The sequence below is a fragment of the Haliotis asinina genome, chromosome 12, assembly GCF_037392515.1.
Source record: "Haliotis asinina isolate JCU_RB_2024 chromosome 12, JCU_Hal_asi_v2, whole genome shotgun sequence".
Classification (NCBI taxonomy): domain Eukaryota; kingdom Metazoa; phylum Mollusca; class Gastropoda; order Lepetellida; family Haliotidae; genus Haliotis; species Haliotis asinina.
The window spans coordinates 29,320,041-29,337,673 of record NC_090291.1 but is presented as its reverse complement, the minus strand read 5'-3'; the positions used below and the strand labels follow the sequence as shown (position 1 = coordinate 29,337,673).

General features: G+C 39.7%; 1 protein-coding gene across 1 annotated transcript; it reads left to right on the top strand.

Moving 5' to 3' along the window:
* Window positions 1-11,595: 11,595 nt before the first annotated feature.
* On the top strand, window positions 11,596-17,239 carry LOC137258224 (toll-like receptor 6). The gene is made up of 2 exons (XM_067795816.1): window positions 11,596-11,714; window positions 14,951-17,239. The coding sequence occupies exon 2, from the start codon at window positions 15,089-15,091 to the stop codon at window positions 17,099-17,101; it is 2,013 nt and encodes a 670-aa protein (XP_067651917.1). The 5' UTR covers window positions 11,596-11,714; window positions 14,951-15,088; the 3' UTR covers window positions 17,102-17,239.
* Window positions 17,240-17,633: the final 394 nt, after the last annotated feature.

The window sequence follows — 17,633 nt, the reverse complement described above, 5'->3', positions numbered from 1 at the left end:
ACCATGGCAAGTGCTAACATCAAGTTTCCTCTCATGCCCATCCTAACATTGCAACTGCTAATGTTCCGTTCCATCTCAATGATTAGTATGTCATAATTCAGTCACCATTCAGAGCAATCTATATCATTTCCGGAAATCCACAATTTACTGAGTAAGCATAGAGCCGATGGAAGAAGGTATACCTTATGTGTGCATCAGCCAGTTTGTAAGATTGTAACATGTGGAAAAATCAAGGAAGACACATCGTCATGGTCCAAACTGCACTCTGTAGCGCATGCTCTACGTGACCTCCAATTTTTACCTCTTTGTTCCAAAATTAAGACTATGCATCTTACTTTCATGTTTCTCCAATTGTGTTCAGAGAGCTGTTACAATCAGTCTCCTCACTCCTTCTTATGGAAGTTTCCATCCCCATCTAAATACCACCCGTGAAGATCCGGGTTAGAAATATTGTTCTTCAGGAACCTTGTCGTAAAAGACACATGTCACCGGTTCTCAACTGCGCAGATCGATGTTCATGCTGTTGATCAAAGGACTGCCCACACTCGATTATTTACAGACAACTACCATATGGCTGGAATACTGTTGAATGTTGCGTAAAACTAAATTCACTCATCCAAATATCAGTAGCATATGTGAGCGATCATTCCAAGCTTCAGGAACCGACTGTCTAAACCGATAATTTGTACTTGCGGACATAAAAATGACTGCTACTTTAACACATTTTAATCTGTCTTGCGGTGACGTTCTGCTCATACTATGTGTATTTTAAAAAAATAAAATAAACAAATGGACCGATAAATCATATGTACTATTTAATACTCTTGGAAAATTTTTATCTTTGATTATGACCAGCGGCACAAATAGGCTTTGTATTTTACATGCGAGATCGAATTCCACGGTTGTGATTGGCTATGACGGATGAAAATGACGGTCTACAATGAGTTAATCGTACTATTGCCGAACACGGTAATATCTGTATTATTTGGTTTTCATTATCATTTCGATAATTCACAGGTATGACGGAAACAGTAGACAACGTCAAAAATGACCATTGCTTTATGCATTAACGCGCCACTGTGAGAGATTATATGTGTCGATTCGATGCTGAAACGGTGATGCTAGTAGGTTGTATGAGTGAGTGAGTTTGGTTTCATGCATCTTATTCAGCAATATCACGGCAGGGAGTAACGCATTGTACATATGTGGGAAATCGAACCGAGTCTCTCGGCGTGACCAGCGAACGCATTAACCACTGTGCCATCTCACCAGCGTAAGAGAAAAGGTTTACTTCCCTGTCCTAGGTCTGTTCCCACACATATATAACTCGCTTACTTCTCTAACATAAATGGTTTCCCATACACTCTCATGTAACCATCTCTATCTGTCAAGGCTTTTTTGACTGAGCTTTCCTTGAATAACCGTACTTGTGTTGTTGTGGGTCTGCCAAACAACGCTGAAAATCTTTTTTTTTCAGCACTGTGCTACCCGGAAACGTCTTCATCCCTCAACTACAGAACCCTGCCAGAGACAGGGTCTTGGAAGTTCTGCCTGAAGACCCAAGTTGGAACTGGTTATACAGAAAGCAGTTCCAGAGGGATCAGAGCAATCAAACGAATCAGTAGCAACCCTACTGGCGACTGTGCAAGCTTATGTACCTCAGTGCCAGGATGTTCGACATTTGCCCTGAACCAGTATGATCAATGCTTCACAACCAGATGGTGCCCGGGTTACTTTGATCTTAATTACTCTGTGTTTGAAATGAACAACGTGACTGAACGATGTTCACCAGTAGAGTATGTACCCTCTCCCACCCCTTCACAGGCGTTCAACTAGTTTACACCGGTTCACATGACTGCCATGTGAGTGTACTTATACTTTGTAATGAGAGTTAATATTACTACGTCTTTTCTTCATAAACAAACACGTTTCTGAAACTTGATGGACTTTATGACATTTTGGTTCCTACATAAGAATCACATGTGCTTGCTTTACCTTGACCAATAAACTCAGTTACCTAGTGTGTTCCTGTTTAGTTAAATTTAGAAAAGGAATAACGTGATAAGCGACATCTTAAAAACTAGACTACATGACAAGAGGGGATTTACATTTTCAACAGTCATGTTTTGTTTGTTGTTGAGCAATGTTCTAGCAGTTCCAACCTTTGATATCACATATCACAACTTCCGAATGCAAGATCCAGGAATACTTAAAATATACAGCCCGTTCTCGTCAACACTGCTTTGGGATATGTGAAACAGCGAAACCATTCCAAACACTTAATTTTTAATAGACTCTCTGTTCTGTATTCAAGCACTTTGAAATGTCATTTCGAGTGACCCTACAGACATTTTAGAATTTTACAACGATGTCTTTACTAGCCAATGTGACCCGTGAAGATCACAGGGCAGAATAGGCCTTCAGCTTGCCTCCATGCTTGCCGTAAAAGGCGATTACGCTTGTCGTAAGAGGCGACTAATGGGATCGGGTGGTCAGGCTCGCTGACTTGGTTGACACATGTTATCGGTTCCCAATTGCGCAGATCGATGCTCATGTTGTTGATCACTGGACTGTCTGGTCAAGACTCGATTTTTAATGACCGCGCCATATAGCTGGAATATTGCTGACTCACTCACTCATAATGTGTCATTGTCCTGTATAAACTGCATAAATTATTTTTTGAAATTGCGAAACCTCCTGCAAATCCTTCAAGTATGCAGAATCCATTTTGAAAAGGCTAAATTATAAAAAATAAAATGTTTATCGGGTATCGGCGCGTCACATTTGTTTGTGCGCGTAACATCTTTTTATTACCATTTAACAAAAATAATTTTGACTTTGCCGCGTTTCGATCATCCACTAGTCTACTATAAGAATGGGTGTCTGTAAGAACGAGTGTGACTGAATCTACAACGCTTTAACACGTGCTAAACTTTCCATGCTGTATTTCTGGGAGAGAAAAAAAGAGGAGTTCCTCCCTCATCACTTTTATTTCTATCAAAATGTAAAAACAAAAGTCCTACTGCCCTTGTTACTTTTGAAAAAAATGTGCCCGAGAAACATTTACTTTTTATGCAGACTAACACATTTCACTGAACGTCGGTATATGCATTTATTGGTGCGATTGCTTGACCTGGCAATATGTATCTCTTTGAATAGATTTATATGTGTATCTGTGGAATCTGGCACCAAGGGAAATCGAAGAAAAGGACGTGTCTTCAAGCTTTGGAGCCAAAGGAACTGTTTATTGTACTGATCAGTCATGCTTCCATTTTTAGACACAATTTGTGAATAACAGGTACTACAGTTAGGGCAGGACATGTTTACCTTTTTCGCGAACACCCGGTGTCATCGATGGTTTTCTGGGATCTATTCGTACAATGTTCACAGTTGTACAAACCGGGAGAAAGTTGTGCAGTGGAGTCCTATTTTTGACATTTTTGCTCCTCTATTAACATACTGGCCTTATATGTGGTATTATCTGATATATAATTCAGCTTTTAACCAAGAACAGCATTTAGCATTATCACAGGAATGTGTTCATTTGACTCACATGGCGAACTGAACCAGGATCTTCAGCGTGACGAGCGGACGTTTTACCCGTTAGGTCACCCCGTCGTCTAAATCAGATTTGAACAAAATCTTTCATCTTGGAGAAGTTTTGATGCTTTTACGACTGTTAGTAGCAGGATTGGTCTGGTGGAAGATGAAGCGACGTCTCGGTGCAGATTCTGACACGTTTCTCAAGCTAAAAGGTAAGAATTTACACCTAAACGCCGTTCCGTACCGTAAACATAGACAAGTTTTTATCCATAACGTCATATTCTTTATTTTTGTTTTGCCTCACCAAATTTTAGAATGTCGATAAAGATGTCTTTAGTCTGAGCCTACAAGTTTTATCACACGAAATTACCCTTAAAGTTATGTACATGCTCTTTTTTTTACCTTTTAACAATCACTTTCATTTTGGCGATAACTTCTATTTCGTGACAGAGTGAAGTTTGATGTTGAAATTACTTACTATTTCTTCATATAAAATACACGTGACTGCAATGAAATATTGTTTATGTCGAAATGTATAATTTAAAGCAACGACAGGATTTTGGTAATGCAAACGGGGTCAAATTGTTCGGATGAGGAGATACGAGAAGGAAATCCGTATAGGTAATGTATGTATCAAGTTGTCGCTTGGCTTAACACCTGCGGGATATATCCGGCTACGCCAGTTGGAATGTGTCGTGACGTTATTATGTTCATGACTTGCAATATTACAGGAAAAGCAACGCATTAAGAGTATTTCGATTTTCAACCGACCTTCAGACATTGTGGCCGAGAATGACAAGCTAACATGACTCACTTGTTACGTGACATATACATAAACTGTGCAGTTGCTTTACTACAAACACATACATACATACATACATACATACATACATACATACATACATACATACATACATACATACATACATACATACATACATACATACATACATACATACATACATACATACATACATACATACATACATACATACATACATACATACATACATACATACATACATACATACATACATACATACATACATACATATAATATCAGCCATAAAAATACCAGTATCCCTACATTCCGAAGAATCATGCTGTATGGGTAAGATAAGCTGCCTAGATTAGTTCAGCTGCAAATGTCATGGTGGGCTAATGCGCCAGGCTAGTGATCCAGCGAGGTTGAGGCGTCGGGATCGAGCCCACCTGTGACCGGGTGTAAAAACCGTGGAGTCAACTTTGTGTGCAGACTATTTCAGTGTTGTCACAAATCCCTAGTGTACAGTACACAACCCTGTGCACTTAAAAGAACCCACAAATCCGTTGGTAGATGACCAGATGGTGGCCACACGAATACGTACAAACACCTAGTTACGGGTACAGCAACGTGCAGTAAACTTGGACAAAGTACTGTGACTATGTGTCCCAGTCCACCCAGCTGTGAATGGGTACCTCGTTAGGATGAGAGAGCCTCAATAAACTCGGTGCGCCAAGTGGCAGCAAGAGTTGTATACTCCCCAGGGAGTTGAGATTGAAATACGATGTGCTGTTGAGATTGCCATCCAGTGATCGAGGGAGAAAATACAAGCGCCTTGAGCATGCACTAGTGCGTGGATATGTGCGCTACATAAATATCCTATATCGCTATATAAATATCCTATATCGCTATATAAATATCCTATATCGCTACATAAATATCCTATATCGCTACATAAATATACTATATCGCTACATAAATATCCTATATCGCTACATAAATATACTATATCGCTACAATATCGCTACATAAATATCCTATATCGCTACATAAATATCCTATATCGCTACATAAATATACTATATCGCTACATAAATATACTATATCGCTACATAAATATCCTATATCGCTACATAAACATCCTATATCGCTACATAAACATCCTATATCGCTACATAAATATACTATATCGCTACATAAATATCCTATATCGCTACATAAATATCCTATATCGCTACATAAACATCCTATATCGCTACATAAATATCCTATATCGCTACATAAATATCCTATATCGCTATATAATTATCCTATATCATATATCAAATGTAACTGTACTTCTCATTGCATATCGGGTGGTCAGGCTCTCTGACTTGGTTGACAAATCTTCATGCTGTTGATCCCTAGCATCGACTGTTTACCGACCACAGTCATATAACTGAAATATTGTTGAGAGTGGCGTTAAACAACAAACAAACAAACAAATGTCATTGTTGACTACCTGCAAATCGAACGTCCGGTCAAAGGAAATTATACTACTTTATGCTTGGTGTTGGCAAAAATGAAACAAACAATCATGTTCTTTGTGATTATTTATACTCTGGACTTACTTCATCAACGGATTTAGCATTGCAGAAAGGTCTGGGCAGAGGGAACATAGTGTGGGCATTCTCAGAAACTGTGAGTGAGTGAGTGAGTGAGTGTTGTTTTACACCGCTTTTACCAGCGGGGGACACCAGAAATGAACTTCACATATTACACCCATGTGGGGAATCGAACCCGGCTCTTCTGCGCTACGGGGGAACATCTTAACCACAAGGCAACCCCTCAGCCCTCAGGAGGATGTGTGACTAGACACACGTGCATGTGTTTCATGTTTAATGGCACATGTGTATGTATGTGAATTCACACAGTACGTTTATACGAATATGTGCTGTACATATGCGTTTCCATAACCTACAATTCACATCTAAAGAATACATAATATGGATAAAGAAGACTTGACACAGAACCGTGTGTTCGGCCGTTGCCAAGGGAATCGACAAAAGTTTATGTGTCACATGGAGGCAGGCATTGAGCAGGGAAAAGCAAAAGATGTGAAATTGACCTTTACAAGGAAGAAAGTTTAATTGAATGATTTCGACCAATCACAATCGGGGTGGAGTCGAAATATTGCATTGTTCGGCCTGTTCTTTAGAAACCATTGTAACCTGATCGTGTGAAACACTTCGTCGAGGAAGTTATCTATCATCATAACACAGTTCAAAATGCAGTCATTACAAAAACACTTGGGCTCATTTTCGGATATCCTTTGCCCCGGCTTGATTTTCACGTTTCCCAGCACCTTACCGTGATTTTGTTTGGCTCATTAATGGGTTAAACTTTTGTGATTTCTGGCTTTACTCCAAATTCTCTCATTCCTTTATTTATATATTCCTTTTTCATTTTGCGAATCGTACATTTCTTTGACATACTTGTTAAATGATGATTTCCAGTCATATGAAATAAGAAGTGTAAATAGTTCAGCAATCCTTAGAATAACTTATAAGATAAGATAAGATATTTGTTGCATAGCGTTCCATGAAAGAACAGTGGCAATATTCGATAACCTAAACATATTGTAGATACTGAGAAATACACACATGCATTTCACATATAAAACACGCGTAGTTTATCGCATGGAGACAATGTGAGGAGAGTATGGAAATACACAGAATTCATTTAAAATTGTAAGTATGACATATTTTGGAAATTGTTTCAGAACCTGCCAGAATTTGTTATTTGATGCATGAAAATCACTTTTATGAAGGCTTGAACATGTGTTCACATTTCGACTTGACTTTATCCGTGGTAGATGAATTACATTTATTTGTGTTCACTCTTTAAAACGCATAGTGCGCGCGTGCATGTGCATGTGTGAGCGTGCGTGCGTGCGTGCGTGCGTGCGTGCGTGCGTGTGTGTGTGTGTGGTACGGTGGGAACACCAGGAATGGACTTCACGCATTGCACACATGTAGGGAATCTAACCCAAATCTTCAGGGTGATGTATCCGCTAGGCTACTTATCAAATTAGTGTTTATCCTAACTCACTAACTCGTGAACAGAGGAACTAGGTCGGGCTAGTTGTTCTGGTTCAATTATGAGAAATGGTAACTGGCCATTGAGGTAGATAACTTCAGTGAGTGAGTTTTGTTTTACGCTCAGGAATATTCCTGCTATAGGGCGTGGGTCAGATAACTGGAGGGCAAAGAGGCTCATAAAAATCTACAGTTCTTCTTCAGCAATAAATATGTGTCTCGGGCACTTTTTTCTCCAAACGTGAGGAGGCTGGTATGGAAAAGGGTATAACATTTTATCCTTCTCCCCAACTTTAAGTACCACCTACGCGTCTGGGCACACGCTGAACACGGTTGTTCAATATAAAGTCATTGATCAAGCACGGACATGGTGTCCCCATGACACGATTCATTAAAGTTGGAACGTTTGTCATTGTGGCAATTCATATTGAAAGCGCACAGGATACAAACTGATGCATTAGTGAATCAGATCGGAAGTGCACGTCTATGGGAAACATGATGTGTCTACTTAGGAAGCAGTTTCTGATATGGCGTGGCTGCTGAACTCACATCGTCTTCTGGGTGTAGCCTTTGTGAACATCTTGTTAGTCACACTAACACAGATTAATCCCAATGTCCATCACGACTAGTCTCACAGTCTCCGAACCTCATTATTTCCCCTCCTGTTAGCCTTCTCTCCAATGTTTACGGCCTGAAGCAAGTCTATATTGAGCACCATTGCACGCATATACCGCACCTTCTACCCCCATCCTCTCTGGGCCAGGATATGATTTCATATTAAAATTTAGGTCCACCCACACAGATTCAGGGACCCCATCCGTAACGTTATGAACTGTCACAACTCTTTAGTTTATCATAGGCTTCAGAATGCCGCAGTTGTACGTACGTTTCGTGGAGGGGGACCCAAAATTACAGAAAAGAGACAAAACAACAACAACAAAAAGACAAAAACAAACAAAAAAACTCAAAAACAAAACAAAAACAAACAAACAAAAATCAACAAACAACAAACAAACAAAAAACACCTTCACAGCTGACAAGTAGAATGCCTTCAACTGTCCAGTAGTCAAGGTTCACTTTGTGTCAAACAATGTCCCAGATCGAGGCTTTCTGTGTTTACTTATGTGATGCAATCGAACATGCCCTTTTTATCAAGATTCAAAGAGCATCCTCTCTTGCTCAGAACTGTTCGATCAAGGTTACATCACTCAAGGCTTCAGTAAAAACTAGTCTGTCTCACAGTCCTTGAACCATATATATATTATTTTCCCTCCTGCCTTACCTTCCATACAATGCTCAAAGTTCTACCCGTAAAAGAAGCAAGCCTAGAATTGCTCAGGTTCTGGTTTTTCCATCTCATTGGGGCGCCTTTTCAATTTAAATGGGTTTATTTGCTGTTACTGAAACAGTCTTCTTGTGACCGTTTACACCCAGAATGATATCGGGGAGTTAGCTCCGGGATATCCAAGCCTTCAAAACAGAGAGGGATCTCAGGCAAAGCATGAATCCTTCATTCTTTAGGCGATCAATCAATAAATGAAGTCACTCAGTTGCAGACACGGAACATTCAAGTAATGTATTTAGTAGGACAATTGATCAGTACGACATGATAACTGATGACGTAACACCATAAGTCTTATTGTACAATATCTATACATGATTTAGTAACACCATAGGTCTTACGAAACAATATCTATACATGATTTAGTAACACCATAGGTCTTACGAAACAATATCTATAAATGATTTAGTAACACCATAGGTCTTACGAAACAATATCTATAAATGATTTAGTAACATCACAGGTCTTATTATACAATATCTATAAATGATTTAGTAACATCTTAGGTCTTATTATACAATATCTATAAATGATTTAGTAACATCACAGGTCTTATTATACAATATCTATAAATGATTTAGTAACATCACAGGTCTTATTATACAATATCTATAAATGATTTAGTAATAACATAGGTCTTATTATACAATATCTATAAATGATTTAGTAACATCACAGGTCTTATTATACAATACCTATAAATGATTTAGTAACATCACAGGTCTTATTATACAATATCTATAAATGATTTAGTAATAACATAGGTCTTACTAAGCAAAATCAATGAATGATTTACTATAATTTGTTGACGAACATCGTGCGTCATACTGACGATTAGTAGGTAGTTTTCACCCTAACATTATAATACAAATATATCATGACATACTATTCTTAGCTCACCTTATTCATAAATATTCATGACAAAAGTAACTCGAATAACTTGCTTGAATAATGAGAACTATTACAATTTTTAACATCGCGCAATATTCGTGTAATCGATCAATCTCAAAACACGTATGTAAACACTTCAACGTAACACTATATTTTAAACATTTTCACATTCGTCATGTGTTTTTAAATGTAAACAATAACTGATATACATGACAATAGCTAACGAAGCTATTCAAAGTAAAAGTGGCTTACCTTGAAGTTCAAAAACAAACAGAGAGGGATCTCAGGCAAAGCAGCAATTAGTCTAGTGTGCAAACATCCCGTATATACCCGAGACCTCCTGTTGGAATTTGAAAGCGCAAGTATAATTAGCACTTTCGATATCAGAATAGACCACATGCTGGTTACGTTACTAAAGCTTTGGATGTCAGATGCTAACGCTGACTGGCCAACTTATGAAAGTTAGATGATCAAGGATTATGAATGCCGTCAGAATATCTGAGATTCTGCTGATATCTTTGATAGAATATACTTCACTTTGTCAGCTGTATGTACCCTATCATCCACCCTACACCGACAAAGGGTATCTTCCCACAAGGCAGGTCCCCGAAACGACAGACCGCTTAAAACAACACATTTTATGGTAGGTTGCACAAGGCTTAATTAAGGTATACTATTGACAGTAATGGTATATGTCCAGATCAAAAAGACAACATAAGGTTTATATTTAGAAAGTGTTATACGACCACTGACCATACTTTGACTCTTTTAGCATTATTCGTCTTTTAAAACGTGAAAATAGAAAACATTCATTTAATCTTTTAAAGAAAACTGCTTCGTGAAAAGAAATGTACTCTTCATTATAGATTGTATGCAGAGGAGGGAAGGAAACCAATTTGTAGTGAAATTCATAGAAAAAATGGTATGCTTATGTACCAAATTGACGTCGGGCATATCTTCAGAGTTGTCTAATATATAGTATTATATCGCCTCTTCTTGATCGCCAGATAATAATAAGTCATGAATGCATGTTATTTTAGTTCCAACTGGAAATAATGACATGCTGATTCAACTGTCTTGTGATAATATTATTGTAGAATAAGGTGTAGAATAGTCGCAGTGATTTGTTTATAAATCTGTAAATCTATTAAACTTTACACTGGTACTAAATTCTTACCTACAACATTCCTGTTGTTACTATACTCAGTAGTAACTCTGGGTGAGCTCATTAATTGAATAATGGTGGACAGCATGGAGCAACTAATTAGTGTGTTGAGTCTGTCTTATGGGAGGTCTGTCTTTTGGGAGTGGATCCGACAAACGCTCGTTTAGGAAAATGACCTAACATTTAATTGCATGTAGTGTCTCTTGACCTGTTGTGATTGCATTTAGCGTCGCTTGACCAGTTGTGGCTGCTTCCACCCTGAGGCCATAAGCACTATTTGCCAGCACGCATATAGAGTTAGTCCGAGTGAAAATACAGTCTTATATACATTATAGAGTATTTTCGAGTTTTAGTAAAAACTAGAAGAACAACTGAGCAGTTCTGACACTGTTATATTACTATGAAAATTATGTATGTTTAGATAATAAGCGTTAGCATACTCTAAAGTGTTTAAAGGGTTTTATTGAAGACAAGTGAAGAGCACTTCCAAATTTGAACCATCAGTGACAAAAACGATGTCCGATGAAATTACCAAAGAAAGAGAGAGAGACACACACAGACACACATACAGATATATTTATAATAATGATATAGATGTGTATATTAATGGTCCACTTCACCCCAGTATTGTGGAAGTATGTTGTGCCACAAGTACATAAAAGCTAACAATTACAGGATTACAGTAGTATCAACAATGCACTGTGAGCAAAACTCTGGTGTGAGTGACTATAAACACCAGTGCAAGTAACACCAGCCTTCCCCATTGTTCAGTAGGGAGCGGCCAGTAAACGTCTCCCTTTGAGTCAACACACGTAGATGTGACCTATATTTCACATCGTCAACAGCCTCTTCCGAGGAGACTGGGTACACAAGGAGAGGCAACAGGCAAGAGATGTTCTGCGAGGCCAGTGTTTGCCCGCCGGTCACGACCAAGTGAGTTTTTAATACCGAGATATTTTTCTCGCGTTAAGTATGTCTCATATTTAACTTTAAACAATTGTTTGTGTGTTAACGCTATATAAACATAGTGCTTGATAAACGTCATAGTCTTGCTGCAACTCGAATGTCGGACCTTGGGGCCCTCTGGTGTGTTGTAGTGTAGTTTGTGTACCAATGTAATCGACACCCTACTGGCCTTTAAGTTTAGGCTTGAACCTGCCATTTGTTTCAAATGTGGAGTTTATGTACAACATAAATTAAACGCCGGAGAAGTTACAGTCAGTTGGTAATGGTGTTGATGTGGCCTTGAAGTATTGCATTGAAGTATTGCTTTGAAGTATTGAAGTATGCGGATCATGAAGTGATGTTAGGCACCTCTTTACATCGACGCCGTTAACCTTTGCTGTGGGCAATGTATGCCGAATCATCTTATACTATCAAATTTGTGGTTTTATAATTGCCTTGTTTGAAAATATATGAACAAAAATTTACCATGTTTGGTTTAACCAGGATTCTAACAAGAGTTGACTTCCGCTATTGACTTCCTGTGTAGCAGTGAACATGTTGTTGGTATTACGCAGTAGAGACAGCATTGGACACAAATGCTTTTCAGCAAATTCTTCTACAGCGTTGTACTGGGAATCAGGTGTCCACAATGTTGGAATGGGAAGCAGGTGTATACAATGTTGCACCGGGAGGCAGGTGTCTACAATGATGTACTGGGAGTCAGGTGTATACAATGTTGCACTTGGAGACAGGTGTCTACAATGATGTACTGGGAGACAGGTGTCTACAATGATGTACTGGGAGACAGGTGTCTACAATGATGTACTGGGAGACAGGTGTCCACAATGATGTACTGGGAGACAGGTGTCCACAGTGATGTACTGGGAGTCAGGTGTATACAATGATGTACTGGGAGTTATGTGTCCACAATGATGTACTGGGAGACAGGTGTCCACAATGATGTACTGGGAGAAAGGTGTCTACAATGATGTACTGGGAGTCAGGTGTATACAATGATGTACTGGGAGTTATGTGTCCACAATGATGTACTGGGAGTCAGGTGTCCACAATGATGTACTGGGGGTCAGTTGTCTACTGTGTTGTACTGGGGTCAGGTGTCTACATAGATGTACTGGGAGTCACGTGTCCACAATGGTATACTGGGGTCAGGTGTCCACTATGTTGTACTCGGGCCAGGTGTATACAATGTTATACTGGGGCCTGGTGGCCACAATGTTGTACTGGGGGTCGCGTGGCAACATTATTGTACTAGGAATCAGGTATCTTCAGTGTTTTACTCAGGGTCGGGTGTCTGCAATGTTATGTTGGGAGACAGGTGTCCAGAATGCTGTAATGGGGGTCAGGTGTCTACAGTGTTGTACTGGGGTCAGGTTTCTACAATGATGTACTCGGAGACAGGTGTCTACAATGATGTCCTGGGAGTTAGGTGTTCATAATGTTGAAATGGGGGGTCAGTTGTCTACAGTGTTGTACTGCGGTTAGGTGTCTACACTGATGTACTTTGAGTCAGGTTTCTACTATGATGTACTGCGAGTCAGGTGTCCACAATGTTGTAAGGGGGGGGGGGGGCAGGTGTCTACAGTGTTGTACTGATGTACTTGGAGTCAGGTGTCTACAGTGATGTACTGCGAGTCAGGTGTCCACAATGTTGTAATGGGAGTCAGTTGTCTACAGTGTTGTACAGCGGTTACGTGTCTACAATGGTGTCCTGGGAGTTAGGTGTTCAGAATGTTGTAATGGGGGCCAGTTGTATACAGCGTTGTACTGGGGTCAGGTGTCTACAATGTTGTACTGGGGTTTAGGTGTCCACGATGTTGTACTCGGAGTGAAATAGTGGTAACAAAAACTCCGTATCAAGTGGGACCATGCACGCGTTATATCTGGGCCCCAAGGCGTGTTCTTGATTCAAGCTCATCTACTCATTAGGCGACTTGCTCGTGAACATAACGCTCCTTACAGCAGCTCGTGCGCGGTCTAGATTATGATGTTAGTGGTGTATCATATGAGCCTACCTACAACGCATAAACGGAGTATTTTTATTCCAGGTATTTCTTTATCATAACATGTTTTGATTTCCGACTGCACCCAGCAATATTCCAGCTTCTAGCGGTTTGTAAATGATCGAGTTTGAACAAGACAATCCACTGTACAACATCATAAGCGTGGATCTACATAACCAGAGAAATATGGTATGTGTCAGCCACGTCAACGTGTCTGACATTCCGCCAAGCCTGGGTTCCTGAAGAAAAATTCTAACACGGATGTCTGATACTAGATTTTCGAAGCTCTCTTATCGCTAAGATAGTAGTAACTTAATGTTAATGTATGACACTATCTTAGCGTCAAGAGAGCTTGTCTTTAGATTTACTACAACGTGCATGTATGTAAGTATATACATTTTGGGAGGTTTCAAAGAAAACATGTGTTGCAATGAAATCTTCCTTAATCTTACAAGGACGCACTTGTCACATCATTGATAACAAGAACTGTCTCGTCATCCCCCAACGTATCCTGTTTGGTCAGATATTGTGCTCTTTACACATCCTGTGTAGATACTGAATGCCATCGTCTATTGTACAGATGTCACTTTTCTAGTCGTCACGCACATGACAGAGGATAAGTAATATGCGAGAAAGTAAACATGAATTGCGGTAATTTTTACATTTCATGATTTAACAAAGTATTTTTCTTTATATCCAAACATAACTGAACACAACATTGCGCAATATATACATGTATAGAGCACATCTATCACGGCTGTACGCCGAGTGGATGTTGTAAACGAACCCGAAGCTTTTAGTGGGTGTATTTTCCCTTACTGGTTCTCCTTATGGGCCCATTGCCACAGACAATCTGTCAGCCATCTTTCCCCCACTCTTGCGGTTTCAAACAATGACGCTTGATTCCATGTATTGCTTTCTTTGAACTCTCGTTTATCATCTCCAATACACCTTTCGTAAACATTTCGTCTAATGGAAAAGGATTTTTTGTGTGTTTGTTGCTATGGTGCTTATTCTGAATGGGTTTAATTTACAGCTCGCGTGTTTAGATGTGTGCATGTTGCTTATTTAAGTACTATTTAAGCTGTTTAACGACACCCTTTAAAAAATCAAGTCTAATGATTGATGATTGCCGTTATGAGCACCACCAAACGCCGTCTTTTCGACACCCTACCTATATTAACAGTCTTTGTATACTTTCAGGTGTCGTCTTTAAAAACAAATGTTTCACCGATGAGCGTCAACGACACCAAGGACAGACAATGATATGAACCTCCCAAATGCCAAGAAGCAGATGTTGTGTCAACGATCGAATGACCAAATGATGAAGCAGGATTGACCATGGTGACAGTGTTTCATCATCGGGATCTCACTAGAATGCCGTCCCGTTTAATCTTCATATTATTCAATGTGGCATTTCTAAATGTCTCCTGGCTTCCATGTTTCATGTCATCTGATGTGCAGACCAGTGTATCTTCACTGGGAACAAAGCAGAACCTGCCGACTGAGTGGGAGACCATGTGTAGGTCGGACACCCATCTAAACCTTTCTTTGGTATCCATTTCTTGCACCGTGACAGAAGGTGACGTATGGGATTTCATTCACTTCCGGAACTGGTCCGCCATATTGGATAATGGCACTCGTGTGTCTGTAGACATTATTTGTGAACCTGGAGCCAGTGTCTGTCTCCCCTGGCCGTACCGAGCCAGACACTTGGACTCACTGACGGTCAAGGATTGCATAAACAGATGCTACTTCGCGGACTTCAACAGACCGGAAGTCCTGGAAATTCCTGACTCCCTGAGGGTGTTTGAAGGATATGGTGTTACTGAACAGGTTAACATAATGGATATGTTATCTGTTGACCTGAATAGCCTCCCCCCTGATTTGGAGTGTGGACCGGTGTTTTTGGAGGTGTTCATCTACAGGAACACCTCAACAGACTATATCTATCCTGGTGGATTTGTTCCCATGGAAGATGACAACATAACTGACGCCTTCGTACAAACGACGCGGGACATCAACAGTTTAAAACACATATGCAACTACAGAAATATGAAGGTTTATGATTTGAGTCAAAGGACAGATGCCACCTCAACCATAATATATTCTACTATCATCAACTCTCTATTTCCTGAGTTGAAAACACTAAACTTCTCAAACACAGAGTTACAAGTTTATCCTTCAATTTTGGAAACATGGAGACTCCGTTTTGATAAGCTGCAATATTTGGATCTCTCTCATAACAACATCTCTCGTTTTGATTTAAGAGATATGAGCCTCCTTTCTCAAGATATTGGTCTCATTAATCTAAGGTACAATAACATTCGCACGATAGGAATCCAAGAAATGCATTCTTTTTCAAGAACGAAAGGCGCTGTAATTGACATAAGAAACAATCCTTTTAGATGTGACTGCGCGATGGCGAACTTTAGTGACTACCTCCAGAAGGACATGAAAAAAATGCTAGGTGTAGATATGGATATGAATTACACCTACCTTTGGGACCTAAAATGTGTTACCCCAGAGAGGTTTCAAGGAAGAACGATCAGAGACCTTTCAAAAGAAATGTTGTGTTCAACGGATACAAGAGCCTATATCGCTCAGATATCAGTCCTTAGTGTTGTCGTAATCATTCTGTTGGTCACTATCATTGTCATGACAAGATACAGGAAGGAGATAACCATTCTTGCTTTCACTCGTTTCAATATTATTCTTCCATGTCAACCGACTGAGGACTCAAGCAATAAGACATACGATGCTTTTGTCGCCTATAGTCACCATGACACAACGTGGGTTGTGAAAACTCTCCTCCCACGACTGGAGAGTGGTTCCTCTGACGGGAATAACTTCCGGTTGTGTCTCCACCAGCGAGATTTTGCAGTTGGCGCTGCTATAGCTGACAACATTGTTCAGAGCGTTGAGGCAAGCAGACACACTATCCTGGTGTTGTCCAGGAAGTTTCTGGAGAGCGAGTGGTGTTTGATGGAGTTCCGCACTGCCTTCCACCAGAGTCTCATAGAGAAGAAGAAACATCTGATTCTAGTGCTTCTCGAGGACATCCCTGTGAATGAGCTGGACGCGGACTTCCGGCGTTGCATGCAGACATGGACGTACATTCACATCTCTGACAAGCTGTTTTGGGATAGAATTGTTTATTCCTTGACAGATAAAAGTAGATCAAAAAGGAAATCATCCAATGCAAAAACAGAATGCGCTGACACAAACAATCGTTTGACAGCTCCGACAAGTGACTCTTGTGATAATGTCAGCATAAAGCTACCAGAACAATATGATCTCTGTCTGTATATTGAAAAGGAATCGAAGACAGTTGACCAAATCACTGATTTTTGACTGCAAGTGCCAGGCTAATTCAGGGATAAATGCATACTGAGGAACTGCCTTTGTTTGTTGTTATCAACGAAGAAAGAATTATCAGTTTGAACTGAAAATAAATTGTCAATGTGTTCATTAAACAAACATTTTATTCATGGCATTGTTTTTATATGATTAGTACAGGCGCTGGGCCGCTGTACAGGTTCTGTATGGATACAGTTACAGACGCTTCGTGGATTAGTCAAAGCAGCTATAACTGAAACTCGTGGTTATGATACAGGTCTGGGTTATAGTACATTTGAAGGCATGACATACACATACATCAGGATTATACGAGAGTTGAAGACATGATACACCTCCGGCTAATAATAGACTTGAAGGTGTGATACACTTTCGGGTTGTTAGAGACTTGATGGTTATAAATGTACTTAAAGGTTAGAAAACAAATATACTTCTACGTTATGATGCTCTTCAAAGTTATTGTGCATTTCAAGGTTATTATACTTTTCAAGGTTATAAAAACACTTCCAGCTTACAAATACACGTCAAT